The sequence below is a fragment of the Doryrhamphus excisus genome, chromosome 12 (genome assembly GCF_030265055.1).
Source record: "Doryrhamphus excisus isolate RoL2022-K1 chromosome 12, RoL_Dexc_1.0, whole genome shotgun sequence".
NCBI classification, from domain to species: domain Eukaryota; kingdom Metazoa; phylum Chordata; class Actinopteri; order Syngnathiformes; family Syngnathidae; genus Doryrhamphus; species Doryrhamphus excisus.
Genome location: NC_080477.1, coordinates 15,309,182 through 15,328,998, shown reverse-complemented (window position 1 = coordinate 15,328,998; position 19,817 = coordinate 15,309,182). Strand labels below are relative to the sequence as shown.

Sequence of the window (19,817 nt, the reverse complement as noted above, 5' to 3'; positions counted from 1 at the left end):
ATGGCTTGATGAGGCTATCAATTGATGGTGGTTCCATTTTTACAAGGCTGTGTGTCAAAAATAATGAGGCCGCTAAACCCAACCTGTAAATGTATGTCTCCGTGTTCTTTTACACACATTTATTTCCATTTATTCATTTTGCACTGCTTATCCTGTTTAGTGTCGTGTGTGCTGGAGCCTAACCCAGCCAACTTTGGGTTTTCTGCACATGGAGAAAGCCCATGCAATAAATAAAAAACACTATAAGTTAATGGGGCTGTTTTTTAACCAACCAGAATTCAGATTCACCTCACAGGGCCAGCTAGCAGGCGTACGGTGACGTCAGTATATTCCCAACCCCTGATTGGTTGACGTATAAAGCGTAAAACTCCAGCACTTACAAGTGGCAGTGTTGTTTTCGTCAACGATGACAAAATTATTTTGTTGACGAATCTTTTTTCATGACAAAAACGAGACGTTGACGAGCTAACACGGTTCCTTGATGACTAAAACGTGATGAGTTGTGAGTGAGGTTTTGTTGATGAGACAAGACTATGCAAAAATGTTAGTGGGTGTTCTAACAGATGTTTAAAATACATGACATTTCCGCCTATTGTGTGTCAAAAACGTAGCTGTAGCAATGCATCCTAGCTTAGCATGTGGCGCACTTCCTACTCAGCGGGAGCACTCGCCTATAATGTTCGCTGGGATAGGCTCTAGCTCATCCGTCACTATAATGAGGACATAATGGACTGCTTGACTCACCCTACTGCTAATTCTACAGGTACCAGCCTTGATTAGCTCGATGAGCAGATCAAAGTTGGGTAATTATCTTGTAGTTAGCTGGTAAAAGGTCAATTTTTATCAGTTATTCCACTGCGTTCTCCAACCAAATAGAGCCAATTATCCCCGTCTGATCCAATTATCTCCTTCCCTTTCTGTCTCTCTCATGCATTCTTTGAATTTGGCAATGACCTTTGTGGTGTGTGTGTAACAAAAAACAGTGTGATGCTCTGAGGAAAGTGAGTTAGACAGCGGAGCGAACAAAGTGTGTGGTGTTAAAATGTTGCAACAACACCTGAGCTACTGCCTGAGGACCTCATCGCTCACGGGGAGACAAATACATCATGGACTTTCACACTCTGTTAGACACAGTTTATAACCCTCACAACACTTTTTAGCCGGAATTTCAGCTTTAGTCCTTTATTTCAATGATTGAGTCAGTGAAATGAATGGGCTGCTGCTATTCTTTTTTTTTATTGAGAACTAATTTCAATACAATTACCATTAAGTCTCCACCAAACATAATGTCCAAATCATTTTGTCAAAAATAAGCATGTTTTTGGTTTAATATAAATTGAAGGCAAAATAATATCAAAGCTGTAAATGTTTGCCTCCCTTGTAGAAGAGGAAAAGGCTCATCATTATTATATTAGGATTTTTGGTGCCATCTTCTGATCAATTAGGGCAACTACAAGTCACCTTCCACTGGATAGGTTCCAGCAGGGGTGTCCAAAGTGCGGCCTGGGGTCTACTTTAGCCCACAGCTAATTGTGTATTGGTCCGTGGCACATTATTAAGTGGAGAATAGGATGAATAAGCTGATGAATACATTGGCGAACGGGCCACATAAACATGAAGGATACGGATGTTGTCTTTGAACATGTGAAATGATCATTACTGAGACTTCCTTTTCCCAAAAGGCTTATTTTTCCACCCTCTCAGTGTGCATGACAACCACAGCAAAAAAGTAAGTAAATGTTCTGATTTTATATGTACGTATTTCATGTGTTCTTTGTGCAGCGTTAGTGACTTAGGAGTTCATTTAGGTATAATTAGGTATAACACTTGAGTGTAGTTTTTGTATTGAAATTACCCCGTAAAAATGAAATATTTCGCCAAAAAATAATATTCAAATAGTCATAGTGCCAGTCATATCCGCTTTGTACAATTTAATTGAAAACATTTCATTGTAAATATAATTTCCGGTCGTTGTTGTGACGTCATTTCCGTTTATCAAAACTCTGGCGCGCTGAGGCAAACTGTAAGCAGCGGGTAGCTATGACTCGAGGCTAGCGGTTGTTCGGAAACAACACGTCGGTTGTTGTTTGTTTTGTTGTATTGTTGTCACAACATCGCTAATCGTACAAATATAACGTTAGCGATGCTGGCTAATTTAGCGTTTGTATAGTCGTGGCTTCCTTATTGCATACATATGCGGAATCAGCTACTTTTTACATAAGTCACCATGAAGAGAACCAAGCTGAAGATACCGAAGGTGGGTTCATTACTACTGCAGTTATACGACATTTAACACCTCTTCTGCCTTACTGTAGTCGTATTTTCGTAAAGAAATGAGACATTGTACTATTCATCGATACTGGCTAAGAGGTGCTAGTATTCATATGGATGTGTCAAGTAACTTGATCTTTTTCTTTCTTAGGTGGCAACGGGTGGGCAGATGCACATATCTACTTTCTTTACTTCTCCAATGAAGGTGCATTCTATTGCATTTATACTGAAACAACGGACATTACTAATACTTTTGCTAACACTGACAGTCAGCATGTACTTTTCCCGGAGTTATATAAATAAGTTTGCATTTTTTGTTATTTTAATGTTATGCAGCATACAGTTAAGTTCCTAATATGGTAACTTTTAGGTTGTTTTTAATCAATATTGTCTTTTTTTAATGATTGATTTGTTTGCTTTTAGACTTTGCCTCCTAAGTCACCACTGACCAGCTCGGTGGTCTGTAAAACTGACACGCACGCCAAAGATGATGATGTCTGCACTACCGGATCTTACTCTCCTTTAAAGAGGACCATCCTCCGGGATCTTGAGAACCTTCTTCCCTCCTCACCAGACCTCCTAATGGTTCCTGAGACCCCGAGAAGTCAGATTACACCTTCATCCCCCATAAGAGACCACAAAGACCTGAGTCATGAACCCAGGAGAGAAGGATCAACAATGGGGAAACCTGTTCAGGAGTTCCCCATCTGTCAAAGTGTCACAACCGAAAGGGATTCATTGAAAAGACTCTTGAGCCCTTCAGAGGACCTCCATGATGCTAAGAGACAAAGAACCGCTAACGCACCGTCACTCAGACCCGAGAAAGACGGCGACAAAAATGCGTCTGTTTTTACTTCCATAACAGAGCAGAAGGCGACAAAAGGCAGCATTGTAACAGCCCACGTACACATGCCAGGCGATGACGCTATTAATTCTGCAGCACAACAGCAGGTCGTTGACAAAATACTCGAATCAGCAGTGGAAGAACCTCAAAAAACAGTCGGGGATGAGCATCAAATGAAAAAAACATCAGATGAGAAGCAAAGTGGAGGTAATGTTATGGAGCTATTATGCTATTAACAACAGTTGGTTGTTTAATGGCCCTCACTTAGGTCATGGTGATGTCATTCTCTAAAATAAGGTGAAACAGGGACCATGTCGGAATTTCCTTTGGAAGACGGGTTGGATGACAGTTGGTTCACAGAGCAGATGGGGCTGAGTGAAAGTCTTCTGTCCAAGGAAAAACCCCGGTAAGAAACACACACAAGATTCTGCGAATGGGTGTCTACTGTACATTGTGGTATTAGTATTTCAAACTCCTTGTTTTGTTTTTGGTTGATGATGTTTGCTCTCTCTGCAGTAAGTTACCAGATCATGTGATTCTCTGTGGAGGTCCCAACAACCGCTACTGGGTTTTAAATGTGGAGGAGAATCCTGGTCAAAAACTCCTTACCATAACACATTTCAGATCGCTGCATCCCATTGAGACGTGTCTTCTGAAAGATGGATGGTAGCCCCTCTGTTAATTTTCATGGCTCATACATGATGGTGAATGTTGTAACCTATGTTTTTATCCCAGGGAGATGATGCCCATCAGTTGCGGCGATGTGGTCCATCTGGAGGGCCACTGTGATGCTGGACGCTGGCTGGTGGACAGAGAACAAGGCCTGCTAGTTTTACATCCTGATAGTCTTGTTTCAGGCACCAGCATCTCCAGCTCTATACGTTGTATGAGGAGGGCAGTGTTGGGGGAGATGTTTAAGGTACAATGTTGAAATGCTTTCCTTTCACTTTGAAAATATAATCAATTGTCTTCAACGCAACGCAAATAGACATGTTAGAAGCATTATTTTCGTTGTGTCTGATGCTGAAGATAAGTCATCACTGCTTTTTGATTGTTTTGTTTTCAACTATTTTCATGCATCACACCATATGCACTCACACAAATGGAGCAAATCATAGATACTCCATAGACATAGATACTTTATTTATCTCCAAGACACATGCCGGAAACATAAACCATTACTCGCTTTCATTTCCAAAATATTGCACAAACATATCGAGTGGAAACCCAGCAATATAGTATCTTTACTATAAGTATCTTATTGTATTGAGTATGAATGAGGTCACAATATGCCAGAATATAAATGAGGACCAATTGATGTTCTCTCCCGTTTACTGTGATACAGAGTTTTGATGGCGGCTCCAAGCAGATGCTGAACGGCACTATCGTCCACCAAGTGTTCCAGACAGCAGCCACAGCTAAAGACTTCTCTCTGGATACTTTATCCAAAATGGCTGACAAGGCTCTGCATAGTGCCCAGCATCTTGGGGACATGTAAGTGTTGTCCCCCCCCTCCAGCAGCAATGTTGGATGTGTATTTCAGGTGTGTGTGTGTATGTAGGTACAGTTTGGGTGTCACTCAAGACGAGATGAAGCAGGAGCTACATGATTATCTGCCCTCACTGGAGCATTGGGCAAAGGAATACCTCAACACACCAACGCCAAAGGCCATCACCCTGAAAATGTGTGAACATGCAACTGACAAACATTCACGTCTATTTAAAAGTCATTATTCAGATATTTAATAAGTCTCTTTTTTTAATTGCTAGACCAACTAACAGTGGGGCTGCAGGCAGGTTGCAGGATTCTGCCACCGCTACCATTACAGAGCTGGTAGACATCGAAGAGAATGTGTGGTCACCGCGATTCGGTTTGAAAGGAAAGATTGATCTGACGGCACAGGTTCGAATCCAAAGAGCAAGGAACGTCAGCTCCAAATCCTCTGAAATGAAGACTATTCCCTTGGAGCTGAAAACTGGAAAGGAGTCCAACTCCATAGAACATCGCAGTCAGGTTGGTAGGAAGCTACATGAATCAAAGTTTTATTTAAGCCATTTTCTCAATTGTTTCATGGAGATTCAAAATGGGGTCATCATGTGTTGTCTTTTTCCAGGTGATTCTATACACCCTGATGACCTTGCATAGATACAGTCCTCCAGCTGGATTTTTGCTTTACCTGAAGACAGCAAACCTATATCCTGTTGTGGCCAGCCACATGGACCACAGAGGTCTGTAACACTCCACCAAGCTTCCCATGTTGAATAAAATGTCACAATGCGTGCTTGTCGGTCATATCATTGCAACGTTTTTTGTTCACATTAGAGTTGCTGAAGCTGAGGAACACCATGGTTCATTATGTCCAAAACCGCGTGCAGAAAGGAGTGGAGAGAAGTCGCCTTACCAGACTTCCGGACATGGTGACAGACAAAAAGACATGTAATTATTGCCCCCAAAGGAGAAACTGCGCACTATATGAAAGGTAACCCTCTTTTCTCGTAGTTGCACAATTTTGACTGAATTGGGCAGACTCATTAACTCCCTCCATCTTTTCTCACCAGAGTGTTGGAAGATGCCTCCACAGACGTCAGTGATGACTTTCTGCAGCAGGAGACAAGTCACTTAACTGCCACGCATTTAAATTATTTTGCCCACTGGTTGCTGCTATGTAATCTTGAGGCCGTCAGCATGGAGGCCAAAAATGGCCGGAAACGGTTGTGGCTCCAGACGCCCGAGGAGAGGTAACTGATCTTCTGTTAATGACAATGGCAATCAGACTTGCTTCATTCTTTATCCCATGTGTAATTGTACAGATCCAAGGAGTTCATAAAAACAATGATATCAGTAGTTTGCTCACAGCCACAGCTGTTAATGCTCATGTTTTTGACTTATAATAATAATAAATTTTATTTGTATAGCGCTTTTCAAAATACCCAGACACTTTACAGAAGAGTGAAGTTGAATAAAGCAAGTTAGCAGAATAGAAGACACACCAAAATACAACATTCATTGGTTAATACAGTTTGGCACTAATTAGCTTCACGCTATCACAATTTTTCAAAATAAAGTAATACATTATTGCTGTCCTATTAGCCAAAAATATGCACATTTAACTCATTTGCTACCAAAGACATTATATTACGTACTATATTGATTAATACAACTGTATAGGTGACGATTTAATTTCTAGAGGGCTCTAATTATGTTAAAAACTGTATTAAGAAGGTTGTAAACAGGTTTTTTATGCTCTATGAAAATATTCCATCTATAAGGTAGAAATCCTATGTGGTGGAAATTAACACAATAAATAATGGATTTGAATCAAGTTATTACAAAGGGAAAAAACGCCACCATCTGATGGATCAGACATATTTAAAAGTGGATTAGAGCGGATTAAATCAGTGTTCTGCTTCTAGCGAGAAGAATGGGACTTGTGTCGGGAACCTTCAGCTGAGTGGCCATGTGAGCGTCCAGTCAGAGGGAGTTTTCCTTCATCGTTTCCAGCAAGCTAACAAGACGTGCAGTACAAGCAGCTGCGGCCTATCCAGTGGGGATCGTGTTGTCCTCAGCGACCAGGGTGGTCGTTTTATTGCTCTAGCAACAGGCTACTTGTGTGACGTTAGCACGACATTGATCACTTGCACCCTGGACAGGTGAGATCTCAAACACTGTGTGTCACCTGATTTCCTGCATGGTCTCCGGTCTATGACAGTTGAATGTCTGTTGCAGAGACGTGTCTAAGCTCAGCAATGAGGTGTTTCGTCTTGATGCAGATGATGGCGTCGTGGGCCTCAGCACTCACCTCACCAATCTCTCTAGACTGATGGAGAGCAGCCAAGACAGGTTGCTGTTACACTGTGCAACATTGTCGTTAATATTAACAAATTCTACATTTTAAACTTTTGATTTTTTTTCATGTAGTAATCGTTTGAGGGAGTTGGTTGTGGATCATCGTATTCCGGAGTTTATATCCAATCTCAGTTCAGTTCTGCCCAGAGAGGCAAAGGACACTGTGGCAAACATACTTAAAGGTGTTTTTTGAAGTTTTTACCCTGTTGGGGTATGTACCCCACTTTGGCAACCTAGGTCATACAGCATGCCTCAGCAACATTGTATTATTTTACACCATGCATGAAGCATTGATTGATAAAATACAAGTAACACATTCGTACGCATTTGTTTGCAGGTCTCAACAAGCCCCAAAAGCAGGCCATGAAGAAAGTGTTGTTATCAAAAGACTACACACTGATAGTTGGCATGCCGGGTACAGGCAAAACCACCACCATCTGCAGCCTGGTACACTGATGAACCTCATTCATATTCATGACGCACCCTGCCACGGTCCCTTCATTGTCTCTGACTACTTTCCTCGCAGGTTCGCATTCTTCATGCATGTGGTTTCAGTATGTTGCTGACCAGCTACACACACTCTGCAGTGGACAACATCCTGTTGAAGCTCAAACGCTTCAAAGTTGGCTTCCTGCGTCTTGGGCAAGGACAAAAGGTTTGTTTTGCAAGAGAACATTTTTGATACAACTATTGGTACTCCTAAGGTCATGAAGATGTACCTAATGAAATGGAACGCTTTGTCTGGTTCTCTGTAGGTCCACCCAGACATCCTGCCATACACAGAGGAAAGTATCCGGAAGAAAGGAGTTCATACACTGTCCGATCTTGAGCAGCTTTACAGCAAAGAAGTGAGAAGGCACCGCTGCCATTTTGAATTGAATTTGCTTAGCTTATTTTGTCATAATATCTTTTGTTTTCCCAACAAGCTGGTCGTGGGGACCACCTGCATGGGCATCAGACATCCCATTTTCTCACGACGGAGATTTGATATCTGCATCGTGGACGAAGCGTCTCAAATCAGTCAGCCCATCTGTCTGGGCCCTCTGTTCTACGCCAACAGATTCGTCCTGGTAGGAGACCACCAACAGCTGCCCCCTATTGTGCAAAACCAGGAAGCGAGGTACCATTTCAGAAATAGTGGGTCTCGAACCGGCCATCTCCCACTCTTTTAGTGCGTCTACTGTATGCTCTTATGATGACTTTTGACAGATCGCTAGGGATGGATGAGAGTCTGTTTAAGCGACTAGAGTGTCACAGTGAAGCTGTGGTCCATCTAAATGTCCAGTATCGCATGAACAGGTACACATACGAGCTGCAAACCTAAGTTTTTACCTTCTTTTAATCCAGCAATTACTGGATTTAGCAATTATACCAGACTTCTTTATAATTATATGAAAATGTATTAATAATTCATTTAAATAATAATTCAATTAAATAATTATTAAATTATTATTTAATTAAATTATTATTTAATAACTATTATTTAATAATTATTTAATTAAATTATTTAATAATTATTATTTAATAATCTTTCATAATTTATTAATATTTAAACATTTATTAATGAATTTAAATGCTATAAATGTGTGCGTTTGCAGGCAGATCATGTCTCTCAGCAACTGCCTGATGTATGACGGACGCTTGGAGTGCGGCTCTGACAGAACGGCTTCGGCCCTCCTCTCTCTGCCCACCCTCCCGTCTGTTCAGTCGGCACTCGATTCCCTCTCCGGGACACAACCCCAGCAGGATCTGGCGTGGATCCAAGCCACGCTTTTACCTAGCAACCCTGTTTGCTTCCTGGATTGCTCAATGGTAAACTGAAATTCTGCTTGTCTAACTGTTTTATCTTTAATCAATTTTCTTGCCGGTGTTTATGGTTTGAAATAAGTGTTTTAACAAGACAGCTGTTAGATGCAAGTTTTCATGTTTCTTGTACATTAAACCTAAGACCCTGTATTATGTTATTTGGATCACATTCAAATTTAGTGTTTGTAACGGTACTTAAACTCTTGAGACAAAAGTCTTACTTCCATTTGGATTAATTGACAGTTAATAATTCTTTTCTCTCCATTTAGGTGCCAGCTTTGGAGTCAGTGGAGCAAGGAGGCATAAGCAATCGCACCGAAGCCATTGTCATCCATCTTTTGCTGTCTCTCTTGTTAAAGGTACGCCTCTTTAACACGTACTATAACAAAATAGCAATGTGTTTCTTTCCCAAAATTTACATTTCCCGATTTTTAGGCAGGCTGTAAGCCCAGCGATGTAGGCGTCATCGCCCCCTACAGGCAACAACTGAAGACCATCTCATCAGTGCTTCAGTCGTCTGCTTTCAGCAGCGTGGAGGTGAACACGGTGGACAGATACCAAGGGCGGGACAAGAGCGTCATCGTGCTCTCGTTTGTCAGGAGCACTACAGAAGAAGAAAATGTAAATTGTTGTGGTTGTTCTCCCTTGCATGGTGGGCAAATAGACAGTAAGTTGACCCGTGTCTTTGAATCGCAGCTAGGAGAGCTGTTGAAGGACTGGCGCCGCCTGAATGTCGCCATCACCAGGGCCAAACATAAACTGCTGATGGTGGGCTCTGCCTCCACGCTCAGACGATACGCCCCAGTGGAGAAACTACTCAATCATCTGGAGCAGGAGAAGATGATATCCTTTGTGCTGACAACATTATAGATTTTGTCTTGAACAATTTAGATTTTTTTTTTTCACCTCTTAAACCCTGGGCTTGACAGGCTTGCTAGAAAAAGAAATATCCAACATAGATAACACTTCTGCATCTACAAGGTGTACACCAGGGGTTTGGCCCATAAATTCTACAATGAATGTATATCATATGTATTATTTATGTAATAATATATCCTACTCTACCTTAACGTTGATGTCACATTATTCAGCTACCTCCATCCGGCCACAAAGCCTTACCCATGATGCTCCTGTGACGGAAGCAGTCCAGATGTCGTCGCAGTACCTCACATCCTCAATGCTATATTTCTTCACAGTACCCCAATTACATATTTTTGTATTTCATTAATCAATCAGACACTGATTTAGCTGTTATATTTATGATCTCTGAAACACAGTGTTTTTTTAAGCTAACTAAATTAACTCCATGGTAATGTGATGATTTTTATGTTAAAAACAACCTAATTCAGACTGAAGGAGAGGCTTATTGGTAGTTGACATTGTTGCGTTTTATTCATTGGATCATCTGCTAAAAGTCATACTTGAATACATTTGAGGGAGCTTATATGCTAGGGTAGCCACAAAATGCTTTGCTGTGAAGATTAATGTAAAACTCTGCCTCCTATTGTGACAATGTGAGTCTTGGAGATATATATATGAAATAACAATTACGTAAAATATCCAATCTAATGGTGAGAAACTAAGCTGACTTTAATTTCTTGGATCAAATGTGATTCCTCAAACGTATTTATTAACACCTTCCATCAACTTTTTCTTGTTTTGTCATTTTAAGTATTGCATTTTTATTTTTGTATGTGTGACCTTTGCAGCTAATAAAACTTGTGATGAATATGTGAACTTTTCTCTTTTTTCAGTGGTGACTACAGTGTGATTGTTCCCCGCAGCACAGTGAAGCTCTTTCCCGCTATGTTGAGCCTTCCGTCATCTCTCACCTCCAGGTCCAGCTCTCCACCTCGACTGGAGCACTGGAACGCTGCACACATCAGGATGGAGAGAAAGATGAAATATCAGCTTGGTGAGGTAACCGTGACCTTTTAAGTTACTGACCTAGCATTTTCCTCTTTCCTAGTTCCTTTGACCAGTAGCTACCTAGAACAGTGTGTGCAGAACCTGCAAGACAAAATGTGCATAAATAAGTCGGTTACATTGAATAAGTTAAGTATTTTTGAGGTTACCGCAACATTTTTGTTGTAAGAATGCTCACCACAGACAGGATCCTCTGGTATTCCGTTCCATGGGGAAAAATATCTGGAGTAGAAGTCGTATCCTGGCTGACCGTCTGGAGATCCTTGAGCCAAACATAGAGTACAAGCATTTTAAAGAGTGCAGTGCACGACAATTCAACACCGCACCACAGCAATTTAAAAAAAACGTACTGTTAATGAAAAACTGACTGTATTGGATCTGCACAATTAACATTAGCAAGCTGTCCAGTCAGGTTTATGGCATGCAGACTTACCTTTCAGGGTGACTATGAGACCTTTGACTCTCCCGCTGGTGTCGCTGCTTAGAAGGGCTGCGGGGTTGACTGTCAGACTTGTGAGCACTGACCTAGAGAGACAAAAATCTAATTAAAAAAAACAAACAGCAGTTATTTTACCAGATTAAAGTCAAAATACTGAAGACAAAAGTCAGAATTTACACTTTAAAATGTCATTTTAGTAGTCATAATCATAGTCATAGTATGACAAAAATGATGTTCTAATTTTTGGCAAATTAGATTGAGGAAAAGTTATAAGAATAAAGTCAAAATTATGAGAAGAAAATGTACAAGATGAAAGTTGAAGCATATTGTAATAAGAAAAGAAAGTCACAGTTTTATAGCAATACTCCCACATTCCAAAAACATGAATGTGAGTGTGAATGGTTGTTTGTCTATATGTGCCCTGTGAATGGCTGGCGACCAGTCCAGGTTGTACCCCGCCTCTCCCCTGAAGACAGCTCGGATAGGCTCCAGCACCCCTGTGACCCGAAAATGAATTAATGAATGAATTTTTGCTAGAAGTTGAAAATGAATTGAACAATGGCCCATTTTTTATGGGACCGCGTTGTCATTTGTAAAAAAAAAAACAAACAAAAAAAAGCATTCCATCTTTCATGAATTGAACTCAAAGATGTAAAATATTTTTGTATGTACACAAAAGACCTATTGCCGACAGCAGCTCCTGCCTAAAATGTTGAGTAATATACGAGCATTTGTGAATATGTCTATTTGATTGTAACCTGTCACAAGTATCAGCCAGTCGAAGTAGCAGTTTCTTAGTGGTAGAACTCAGATAAACATCCTTGACTGGGTGGTCTCCTACTGCAACCTGTAGGTAACACATCACATGAACACATCATGAAAGAACACACACTGCAAGGCGGGAAATCACCAGTCATTGCATGTGTTCCACTCACCTTGATCAGGTGTCGAAAATCATCTGGATCCTAAGTGATGAAAATAAGCATTTTTTGTAGCATTAGTCTGAGTATCTATGAAAAATACTGCTTTTGCATCATTTAAGTTGGTTCTTAATGTGACTGGGGAATCGCTCATTGAATGTTCTGAACTTCTCTTTCCATACCAGTGTTTGTAGAGCAAGGTCCAGTAGCAGACGTTACGTTATCCATAGTGTAGACTTTATCATAAGGGATAATAAACCGGAAAGATACCTGTTTAGTGGGTGGGTTGAGAGGAAAATCCATCACCAAGTCCTCTCCCTGCTGGACAACAGACAGATCTCCACTCTTGGTCTCAAACACCACAGCAGAATTCACATTTTCTGAATAGAAGAACAAAAAAAATCAGGTTTAGGATGTCAAGTTTAATGAACAATGTTTCAAAAGTCACTTACTTTTATGGTGGAAGAGCACAGCAGCAGAGGCCAAGGTCGCGTGACCACACAGGTTGACCTCATTGGTGGGTGTGAACCAACGAAGCCGGAACCTCGACCCTGGCCAAAATGTATCATTTAGAAATATAAACATTAAACTATTACATGTTTTTATTCAATAAATTCCACTCTATCTTGCAGATTATATGAATTACTCAAGAGACCCATTTGTTTGCATGTATCCAGGCTGTATAATATGCTAGTTTACTGCTGCTTTTTAATGCATTCATATTCATGTTATGTCCTTGACTTTGCATTTACATGTCACTTCATAAATTTTGTGAATGTTTGAAACTGGGGATGCTCTGATCAGAGTTGTATGCCACCAATTCCGATACCGATCGTCTGATACCGATCACATGGTTTCACTGTACATTACATCTATTTATTTATGATGAGTGCTATTGGCTGGGGACCCCACTGGACAATTTAAGGGCCCTTGGCACATAGGTAATTATGTTTGTTTTTTTGCCTTTATTTGTATGAAACTATTTCTGTACTATTTGACTTTTTGACCCTTTGTTGAGCTACTCAAAAAATAATTTGTTGCCTATGGCGATCACATGTCAGTCGATACATATTAATCGGTGCCCGATGGACTGGACCCTCCCTATTTGAAACCTTTTGTGAAATCCTCAGAATTGATTGCAGTGACGAAGACGGTTTCTGACAAGTTCATCTCAGCCGCTACCGTCTGATACAATTCATCACTCAGCTCCTGGTACAAAGCACAGGAATGTCAATTGTTGCACAACATGCAAATTTGAATGATAGATTTGGGCTGGACAGTGTTACCATGTTTCATTTTAGGATTGTTACTCACATGTTTTAAAAGACAAACAGCAGCCGGGTTACCCTTGAATGGCAAACTGGTGAAGGCGTCAACTATAAAGACTGGAATCTCCATGGTACATATGGTCAACTGACTTCAAATGGAACTCTGTACGCTTCTTTCAGTGTTGCTTTTTGGACTTTAACACAGGCTGTTTTACTACTGTAGTCCAAGTCAGGGATACCACATGGCCCTTGCTATTAATAATTAGCTTCAAGCTTCTTTTTCTTGAACGTTCAATTTCAGGTTAGGCAGACACATAAGACATTGTTCATAAACTATGTCTCATGTGGAAATAAATTCACATAGACGTGTAAAATGTGATAGGCTCACATATTCTGTATGAATGCATGGGGATATACATTTTCCTTATTTTATAATGCAAATATTGACAGGTATGGACAGAGGGCCTTTGGAGGACAAAGCCAGAGAACTTGAATGAGATCCATAGGTAGTTTGTTGACATATATGTCTAAAATATTAGTCACTGTGTTCATTATGATTATAAACATAATCAACAAATTAAATGCAAAAGCACTGAAGGGAGGATTTTTATTTTATTATAAGTTTTTTTAATAGACAGTATATAATTGTGGTCCTGTATGTGTTTGTAAAAAATTTGAAGTCACCCTGATATCAGGCACGTCGTAATCGCATGCGCGATATCTTAATCTCGCGAGAGCAGTGTGCGGGATTACAGGCCGTGTCACCTGAGGCTCGACACACCGGTGGAGAAGAGGCGAATGTGAGATAATTTCGTTGAATTTAAACGACTTGGCGGTCTAGTGTTTATATTTATATTTAGTGACACATTATAGTGTACAGTGACGAGGCCTTACTGTGAGTAAACGTAGCTAGCTCGCGTTATACATTTGACCGAAGACGAGTTAGCCAAGGCTAACTGCTAATGCTATCAAGCTATCGTGAGCATGTCGGAGGAACGTTAGCATACTATGCTAACCTCGCCCAGGCTGCCAATAATGTTTATTTCGTGTGTTAATCAAAGACGAATTAACACTTGTCAAAGTGACGTCTTGTTTGGGCTATTAGGCTTTCTTTAATACGTCAACCATGTGATATAGTGAATTAACTGCTGTAAAGTTTGCGAGTTATTTCCTTCAGGATTGTTATTGCCAAGGTTTCCATTGGAACTTGTTCGTGTTGCTGTTTAATTGTTAGTAGAGAGCATATGCTAGTCTAACAGTTATTCACTTTTGCTTAAAGTTCGTAATAATTTAAATGACTCGTTGACAGAAGCTGGCATATACAACATTAGTTAATATTGGCACTCCAACTTGGTAGCAACTGAACCTTTAGCTTTTGGTATTAGACACCTCAATAAGTGACTACTGTTAATGTTTGCTTAACTTCTTACGAAGAGTTTTAGTAAGACTAAAGTCCTATAACTTGCTACTGCTGTAGTTCCAGTGTGTCAGTGAGGATGTCTTCTAGCGAAGAGGGTTATGTGGTCAGGATCAGAGGACTTCCATGGTCTTGCACCCAGGAGGAGGTGGCTGGTTTCTTCTCTGGTGAGAACAAGCATACGCATCTTCACATCCAGGGGCTGAAAAGTACATCACATTTGGCTATTTATCATTTTATTAAATTTATCACAAACTGTACATAATAGGGCTTTTTTCAAGTTCAGATAGCATGCTACAAGTGTCTAATTGTTTTTTTTGTTAGCACATAACATGTTGGTTATTTCCCTACATGTAAGAACAACTACATTTTCTCTGCAGACTGTGACATCATGGGGAAAATCAATGGAGTATGTTTCACTTACTCCAAAGAAGGCCGCCCCAGCGGAGAGGCATTTATTGAGCTAAAAACATCAGATGATTTTAAGAATGCTCTTTCTAAAGATCGTAAATACATGGGACATCGATACATTGAGGGTAAGAAACTATTTTAAACACTAGATAATTGTCCATAGTCGACTACAAAACAGCGCTCATTTTTTTTAAACAATGTTTGAACCATGATGCAGCAATGGCTGCATGTACAAGCAGAACAATACTAGCTTGTATAAGCCATAATGCATGCTAGGTATCTTTTTGTTGGTGTAGTGTATGAATGGGCTTCCCAGCATGCTTTGCAGGTTATAAATGTTGGTATTGTTTTGGATGGGTGTGTACATGTTTATTTTCGAAACCTGCATAGTCCATGAGGTTAGTTTTACTGTTTATGTTCTTGTCTCATATGTACTGTTGTTGAACCAAATGGTGACAGTCGGTGACGGTCTGTTGTGTGTTTGTAAATCAGTATTCAAGTCAAACCGTAGCGAGATGGACTGGGTGCTGAAGCGTAGCGGCCCTGCTGACTATGACAGCTCCAGTGGCTGCATGCTGAGACTCCGAGGCCTGCCCTTCGGCTGTAGCAAGGAAGAAATAGTTCAGTTCTTTTCAGGTATGCACTGTGTGTTTATATATGGGCGGGCGCGCACTCTGATAAGCTTTTAAAAACCTGCCCCTATATTATACATATATATATATATATATATATATATATATATATATATATATATATATATATATATATCATGTGTGGCATGACCTATAATATATATATATATATATTATAGGTCATGCCACACATGATTTAATGAAAAAACTCTTTTCAGCCCAACATGCCTGTATGTCTACAATGCAAAACCTCCATACATGAGATTCATATGTGACACAAGGTCACAGTACCAGTCACGCCCTATAGTAAGACATTAGTCATATCCTGTCCTAGGGAGGATGCATGTGTTAATGTCTTATCTGTTTTTGTATGTTGACTATTTATAACCTTGTTATATGTTAGTACGTTAATGCAAATGATTTAACATGTTTTTTTTGTATGAACTACACAATGTTTGTGAAACAGTAGATTAGGCTGGGCTGTTTGGATCAGTGGAAACAAATGATGCACATCACTGACCTGGGGTCAGCTCCATTGCCATCCAAAAGTGATGTAGCGTTGTTAACTGTTGGCTAGAACAATGGCTAGATCTTTTGAGTTGGATACAAAATTTCACACCAGAAAAGACACCCCTGGTCTAGTGAGCGAGATCACTAGACCAGACTAGACCAGGGGTCTTGAACTTGCGCCATCAAGGGCCGAGGCACTGCAGGTTTCTTTCCAGTCAGTCACTAAAGCAGGTGATTTTAATGATCAACACCTCTTTCAATTTGAGGGGAGAAGCTCAACAGTTAAATGACCTGCTGGAGAAACTGGTTGGAAAGAATAAGATGGACTCAATTGTGCCGATAATGTTGTGGCCATTGCATGCCAATTGGTCACATGAGGCAAGAATTACCTGATTCCAGGCCAGTGCTTGTGTCATCCTCTACATCTTCTGTCCTCCACTATTCCATGAAGTAGTCATGTCAGATACTTAGTTTGAATGTGGTTCTATGAAAGACACTGTAATGGAGCTCCTATGTCATGTCCTCCACCTGAACGCTCCAGTGGGTGTTGTCTGCCTACCGACTTATGTATTTATGTGTGCTTGGGTTGAAGGGTTGAGAATCGTGCCAAATGGGATTACTCTGCCAGTGGACTACCAGGGGAGGAGCACAGGGGAAGCCTTCGTGCAGTTTGCCTCAAAGGAGATAGCAGAAAAGGCTCGGGGGAAACACAAGGAAAGAATAGGGCACAGGTGGGACAGACGGCAAGGGGGACGGGCTCCTTCTATTCTAGTCTATTACTGGGGGATGTGTTATGTTGGAGCACAGTAATGAGTTTGATTGATCAGCATGGGAGGGTCTGCTAGAATTACAAATTCTATGTGTTTTCATTCAAGTTTTCTTTGCATTTATTGGTAAAACTTGTAACAATTTATTGTTTTAGAACAAACTAGTCATACATTTGGGGTACTTTATGGGGGTGGAGGGGAAGATTAACAGGGCATAGTCAAGGCAGTTGGGTGAGTTTGAGGTAGAAAAAGTTTACGCATCCCCAATTGTGCAGGTATATTTGTCTTTTTCTGTTTATCTCTTCTTCTGTGTATTCATGTTGTCCAAGATGAGCCATTTCTTTCTCTAAACCTGCACCCCCAACCCCTCACCTTGCAGGTACATAGAGATCTTTAAGAGTAGCCGTGTTGAGATCCGATCCTACTACGAAGAGCCCCGGCGGGGCATGGGGGCCCAGAGACCCGGTCCCTATGACAGACCCATTATGGATGGCTCCAGGGGTGGATATTTTAGCTCCGGACTCAGTCGTGGTGGCTCCCTGATGGACAACATGAGGGGGGGAGGTGGCTACGGAGGAGGTAAGGACGTTGTCTTGGAATGTGATGAACAGTACGGCATAGTCATTTTATTGACACGGTACGACCTCCTCTTTCGTCTTATATTTTCCAAACATTTATTCCCCCCTGACGCATGACCCCTTGTGGTGCGTGTCCAGGTTATGGCCATAGCTTTGATGGCTACAACGGACTAAACAGCTACGGCTTTGGAAACTGTATGTTTGACGAGCGAATAAAAGAAGAGCGAGGATCAAGAGGTAATATCTCTCCTGACAAGTGTTTAGTCTTTTAGTACATGGGCTTATCCTTCTATGGACTAAAGTATCAGTACTGTTCGTATATCGATATAGACGGGATAGGATGCGCTCTCATGTTTCAACATGGCGCTGTCCAAGTGCAAGCAAGTTTTGGTAGCTCCGTATCTTTTAGTGTTTATTAGTGCTTTAATTATGACTTAGTTTTTGGTGCCGTACCGACCCCTTAAGCAAGTGTGCAGCTATACGCTTGGAGCTTGCCGCTTGCCGCTTGATCCATTGTTTACACTGGAGAGCATAGCGGCAGCATGTTGTATAAAGACATTATCAACCATTTTTACCGCCTGTCGTCATGGAAGCGCTAACCCCCCTACAGAGGAGACTACCTTGAGTGCAGCATGATAGCACTGAAGATTGAATTATATTGAACTTTTTTAGAAAAAGTGAATATACCCATTTACTTGGTGGCTATTTTTCTACATGATTTTTTAATTTTTTTTTAGAAATTTGACTTATGTCTAAACTAAGTTTGTGGACAAAAATATTGGTGTATATATATCGTTATCGCAAACTAAATCTATCGGGATATGAGTTTTGGTCCATATCGCCCAGCCCTTCATTATACATTAAGTCATATTGAACGAGGGTAGATTCATGTTAAAAATCACACAATAAAGGTGCATTGCTAAGCGCATTGCTAAGTGCATTGTTAAGTGTGCGTTTGCTTCTGGGATGGGAGGCCACAGTTACAGTCGTCAGGTGGATGGAGGCTCAGCTTTCCATGGTGGCCATTTTGTCCATATGAGGGGTTTGCCTTTCCGGGCCAATGAGGGAGACGTTGCTAAAGTAAGACCCCAAAGACACACATTCTTTTCCTGCCAGATGCCAAATGCTCCGAACTCTGCTGACACACTTTGGTTTCCTTTGCAGTTCTTCTCACCTTTGAACCCAATGAGGGTCCACATTGACGTCGCTCCAAACGGCAAGTTGACAGGAGAGGCGGACGTGGAGTTTCGCTCCCACGAGGATGCAGTGGCCGCCATGTCCAAAGACAAGAACCACATGCGTATGTTCTGTCACGTTCTTATGGAGAAGATGGATTTGTCCTCTCCCTGTTTTCTCTGTTAAGTCATTATTATTGACTATTTTGTCTACAGAGCACCGCTACATTGAGTTATTTCTCAACTCAACAGCCAGCGGAGCCGACATGAGTAAGTTATTAATAACAGTCCATGTTTATCTTCTGTCTGTTAATAATTGAGATTTCTCTTGGCATGTCTTAGGTCGTGGTAGTTACTATGGTAACACGGGCTCACGAAGCAGCGGGCTGCGAGGCTCATACTGATGATGTCAGCCCCCCACCCCGTTCCTTTTGCCCCCACCCCCAGCAGGGCAGCCCACCAATATATTTCCCCCAACAAGGAGAGCTGATCTGACTTCTTTTCACCTCCAATACTGAAACAGTTGCACTTTTTTTTGTAAGATTTGTACCTTGTTAGTGACAAGACTGAATGAGCTGATATGTTTATGGTATGATTTTTATAGGAATCTTCTGTTTTTCCAAATGTGGGAGAGGGGAAGTAAACCCCACACAAACCAAAAGAGATTAATTTAATGCTGTCAGGACCAGTCACTGTCACCTCGGATCACAGCTCCTGCTGTATAATCCTTATTTCATTTATTTAACAAGACGTGTGAGCCTTTGTTAGGCTGCCCTCTTCCTGCTTTTATTTGCTCCTCAGATTTAACATTGAGCTGTTTTTTTTTTTTTTAATTAATCTTTTTCCAGTTGTTGGAGGACTCTTAATTTGAGTATCGTGTTCTGATCTCCTAGAGTTAAAGTCTATACTTCAACTGCAAAATATCCCTTGCAGCTGTTGTACATTTTGCGTAATAAATTTTATATTTAATGATCCTAACCTTATGTTTCTTGTGTAGAATTTCAATT

At 40.9% G+C, this 19,817-nt stretch overlaps 3 protein-coding genes across 4 annotated transcripts; 2 read left to right on the top strand and 1 right to left on the bottom strand.

Moving 5' to 3' along the window:
* The first annotated feature begins 1,987 nt into the window (after positions 1 to 1,987).
* On the top strand, positions 1,988 to 10,504 carry dna2 (DNA replication helicase/nuclease 2). The gene is made up of 25 exons (XM_058089652.1): positions 1,988 to 2,257; positions 2,423 to 2,476; positions 2,695 to 3,322; positions 3,413 to 3,521; positions 3,632 to 3,781; positions 3,851 to 4,034; positions 4,461 to 4,609; positions 4,677 to 4,799; positions 4,885 to 5,128; positions 5,229 to 5,343; positions 5,438 to 5,594; positions 5,674 to 5,853; positions 6,529 to 6,765; positions 6,842 to 6,955; positions 7,034 to 7,143; positions 7,299 to 7,408; positions 7,488 to 7,616; positions 7,717 to 7,809; positions 7,888 to 8,081; positions 8,171 to 8,260; positions 8,560 to 8,773; positions 9,037 to 9,126; positions 9,203 to 9,388; positions 9,464 to 9,612; positions 9,852 to 10,504. The coding sequence occupies exons 1-25, from the start codon at positions 2,228 to 2,230 to the stop codon at positions 9,901 to 9,903; spliced, it is 3,891 nt and encodes a 1,296-aa protein (XP_057945635.1). The 5' UTR covers positions 1,988 to 2,227; the 3' UTR covers positions 9,904 to 10,504.
* Positions 10,148 to 13,638, bottom strand: LOC131139771 (phenazine biosynthesis-like domain-containing protein). Of its 2 annotated transcripts, none has more exons than XM_058089654.1 (10): positions 13,367 to 13,638; positions 13,165 to 13,258; positions 12,505 to 12,603; positions 12,323 to 12,432; positions 12,068 to 12,097; positions 11,891 to 11,979; positions 11,127 to 11,218; positions 10,872 to 10,955; positions 10,715 to 10,777; positions 10,148 to 10,640 (listed from the first exon to the last, which is right to left on the bottom strand). In XM_058089654.1, the coding sequence occupies exons 1-10, from the start codon at positions 13,448 to 13,450 to the stop codon at positions 10,528 to 10,530; spliced, it is 858 nt and encodes a 285-aa protein (XP_057945637.1). In that variant the 5' UTR covers positions 13,451 to 13,638; the 3' UTR covers positions 10,148 to 10,527. The 2 variants fall into 2 exon arrangements, with proteins under 2 accessions (XP_057945637.1, XP_057945636.1); XM_058089653.1 differs by having other exon boundaries at positions 13,165 to 13,261; positions 13,367 to 13,635.
* Positions 13,639 to 14,039: 401 nt separating this feature from the next.
* hnrnph3 (heterogeneous nuclear ribonucleoprotein H3 (2H9)) lies at positions 14,040 to 19,788 on the top strand. Its single transcript, XM_058089048.1, has 11 exons — positions 14,040 to 14,120; positions 14,798 to 14,904; positions 15,118 to 15,273; positions 15,641 to 15,784; positions 16,883 to 17,021; positions 17,437 to 17,636; positions 17,774 to 17,872; positions 18,609 to 18,715; positions 18,800 to 18,935; positions 19,027 to 19,080; positions 19,153 to 19,788. The coding sequence occupies exons 2-11, from the start codon at positions 14,817 to 14,819 to the stop codon at positions 19,212 to 19,214; spliced, it is 1,185 nt and encodes a 394-aa protein (XP_057945031.1). The 5' UTR covers positions 14,040 to 14,120; positions 14,798 to 14,816; the 3' UTR covers positions 19,215 to 19,788.
* Positions 19,789 to 19,817: the final 29 nt, after the last annotated feature.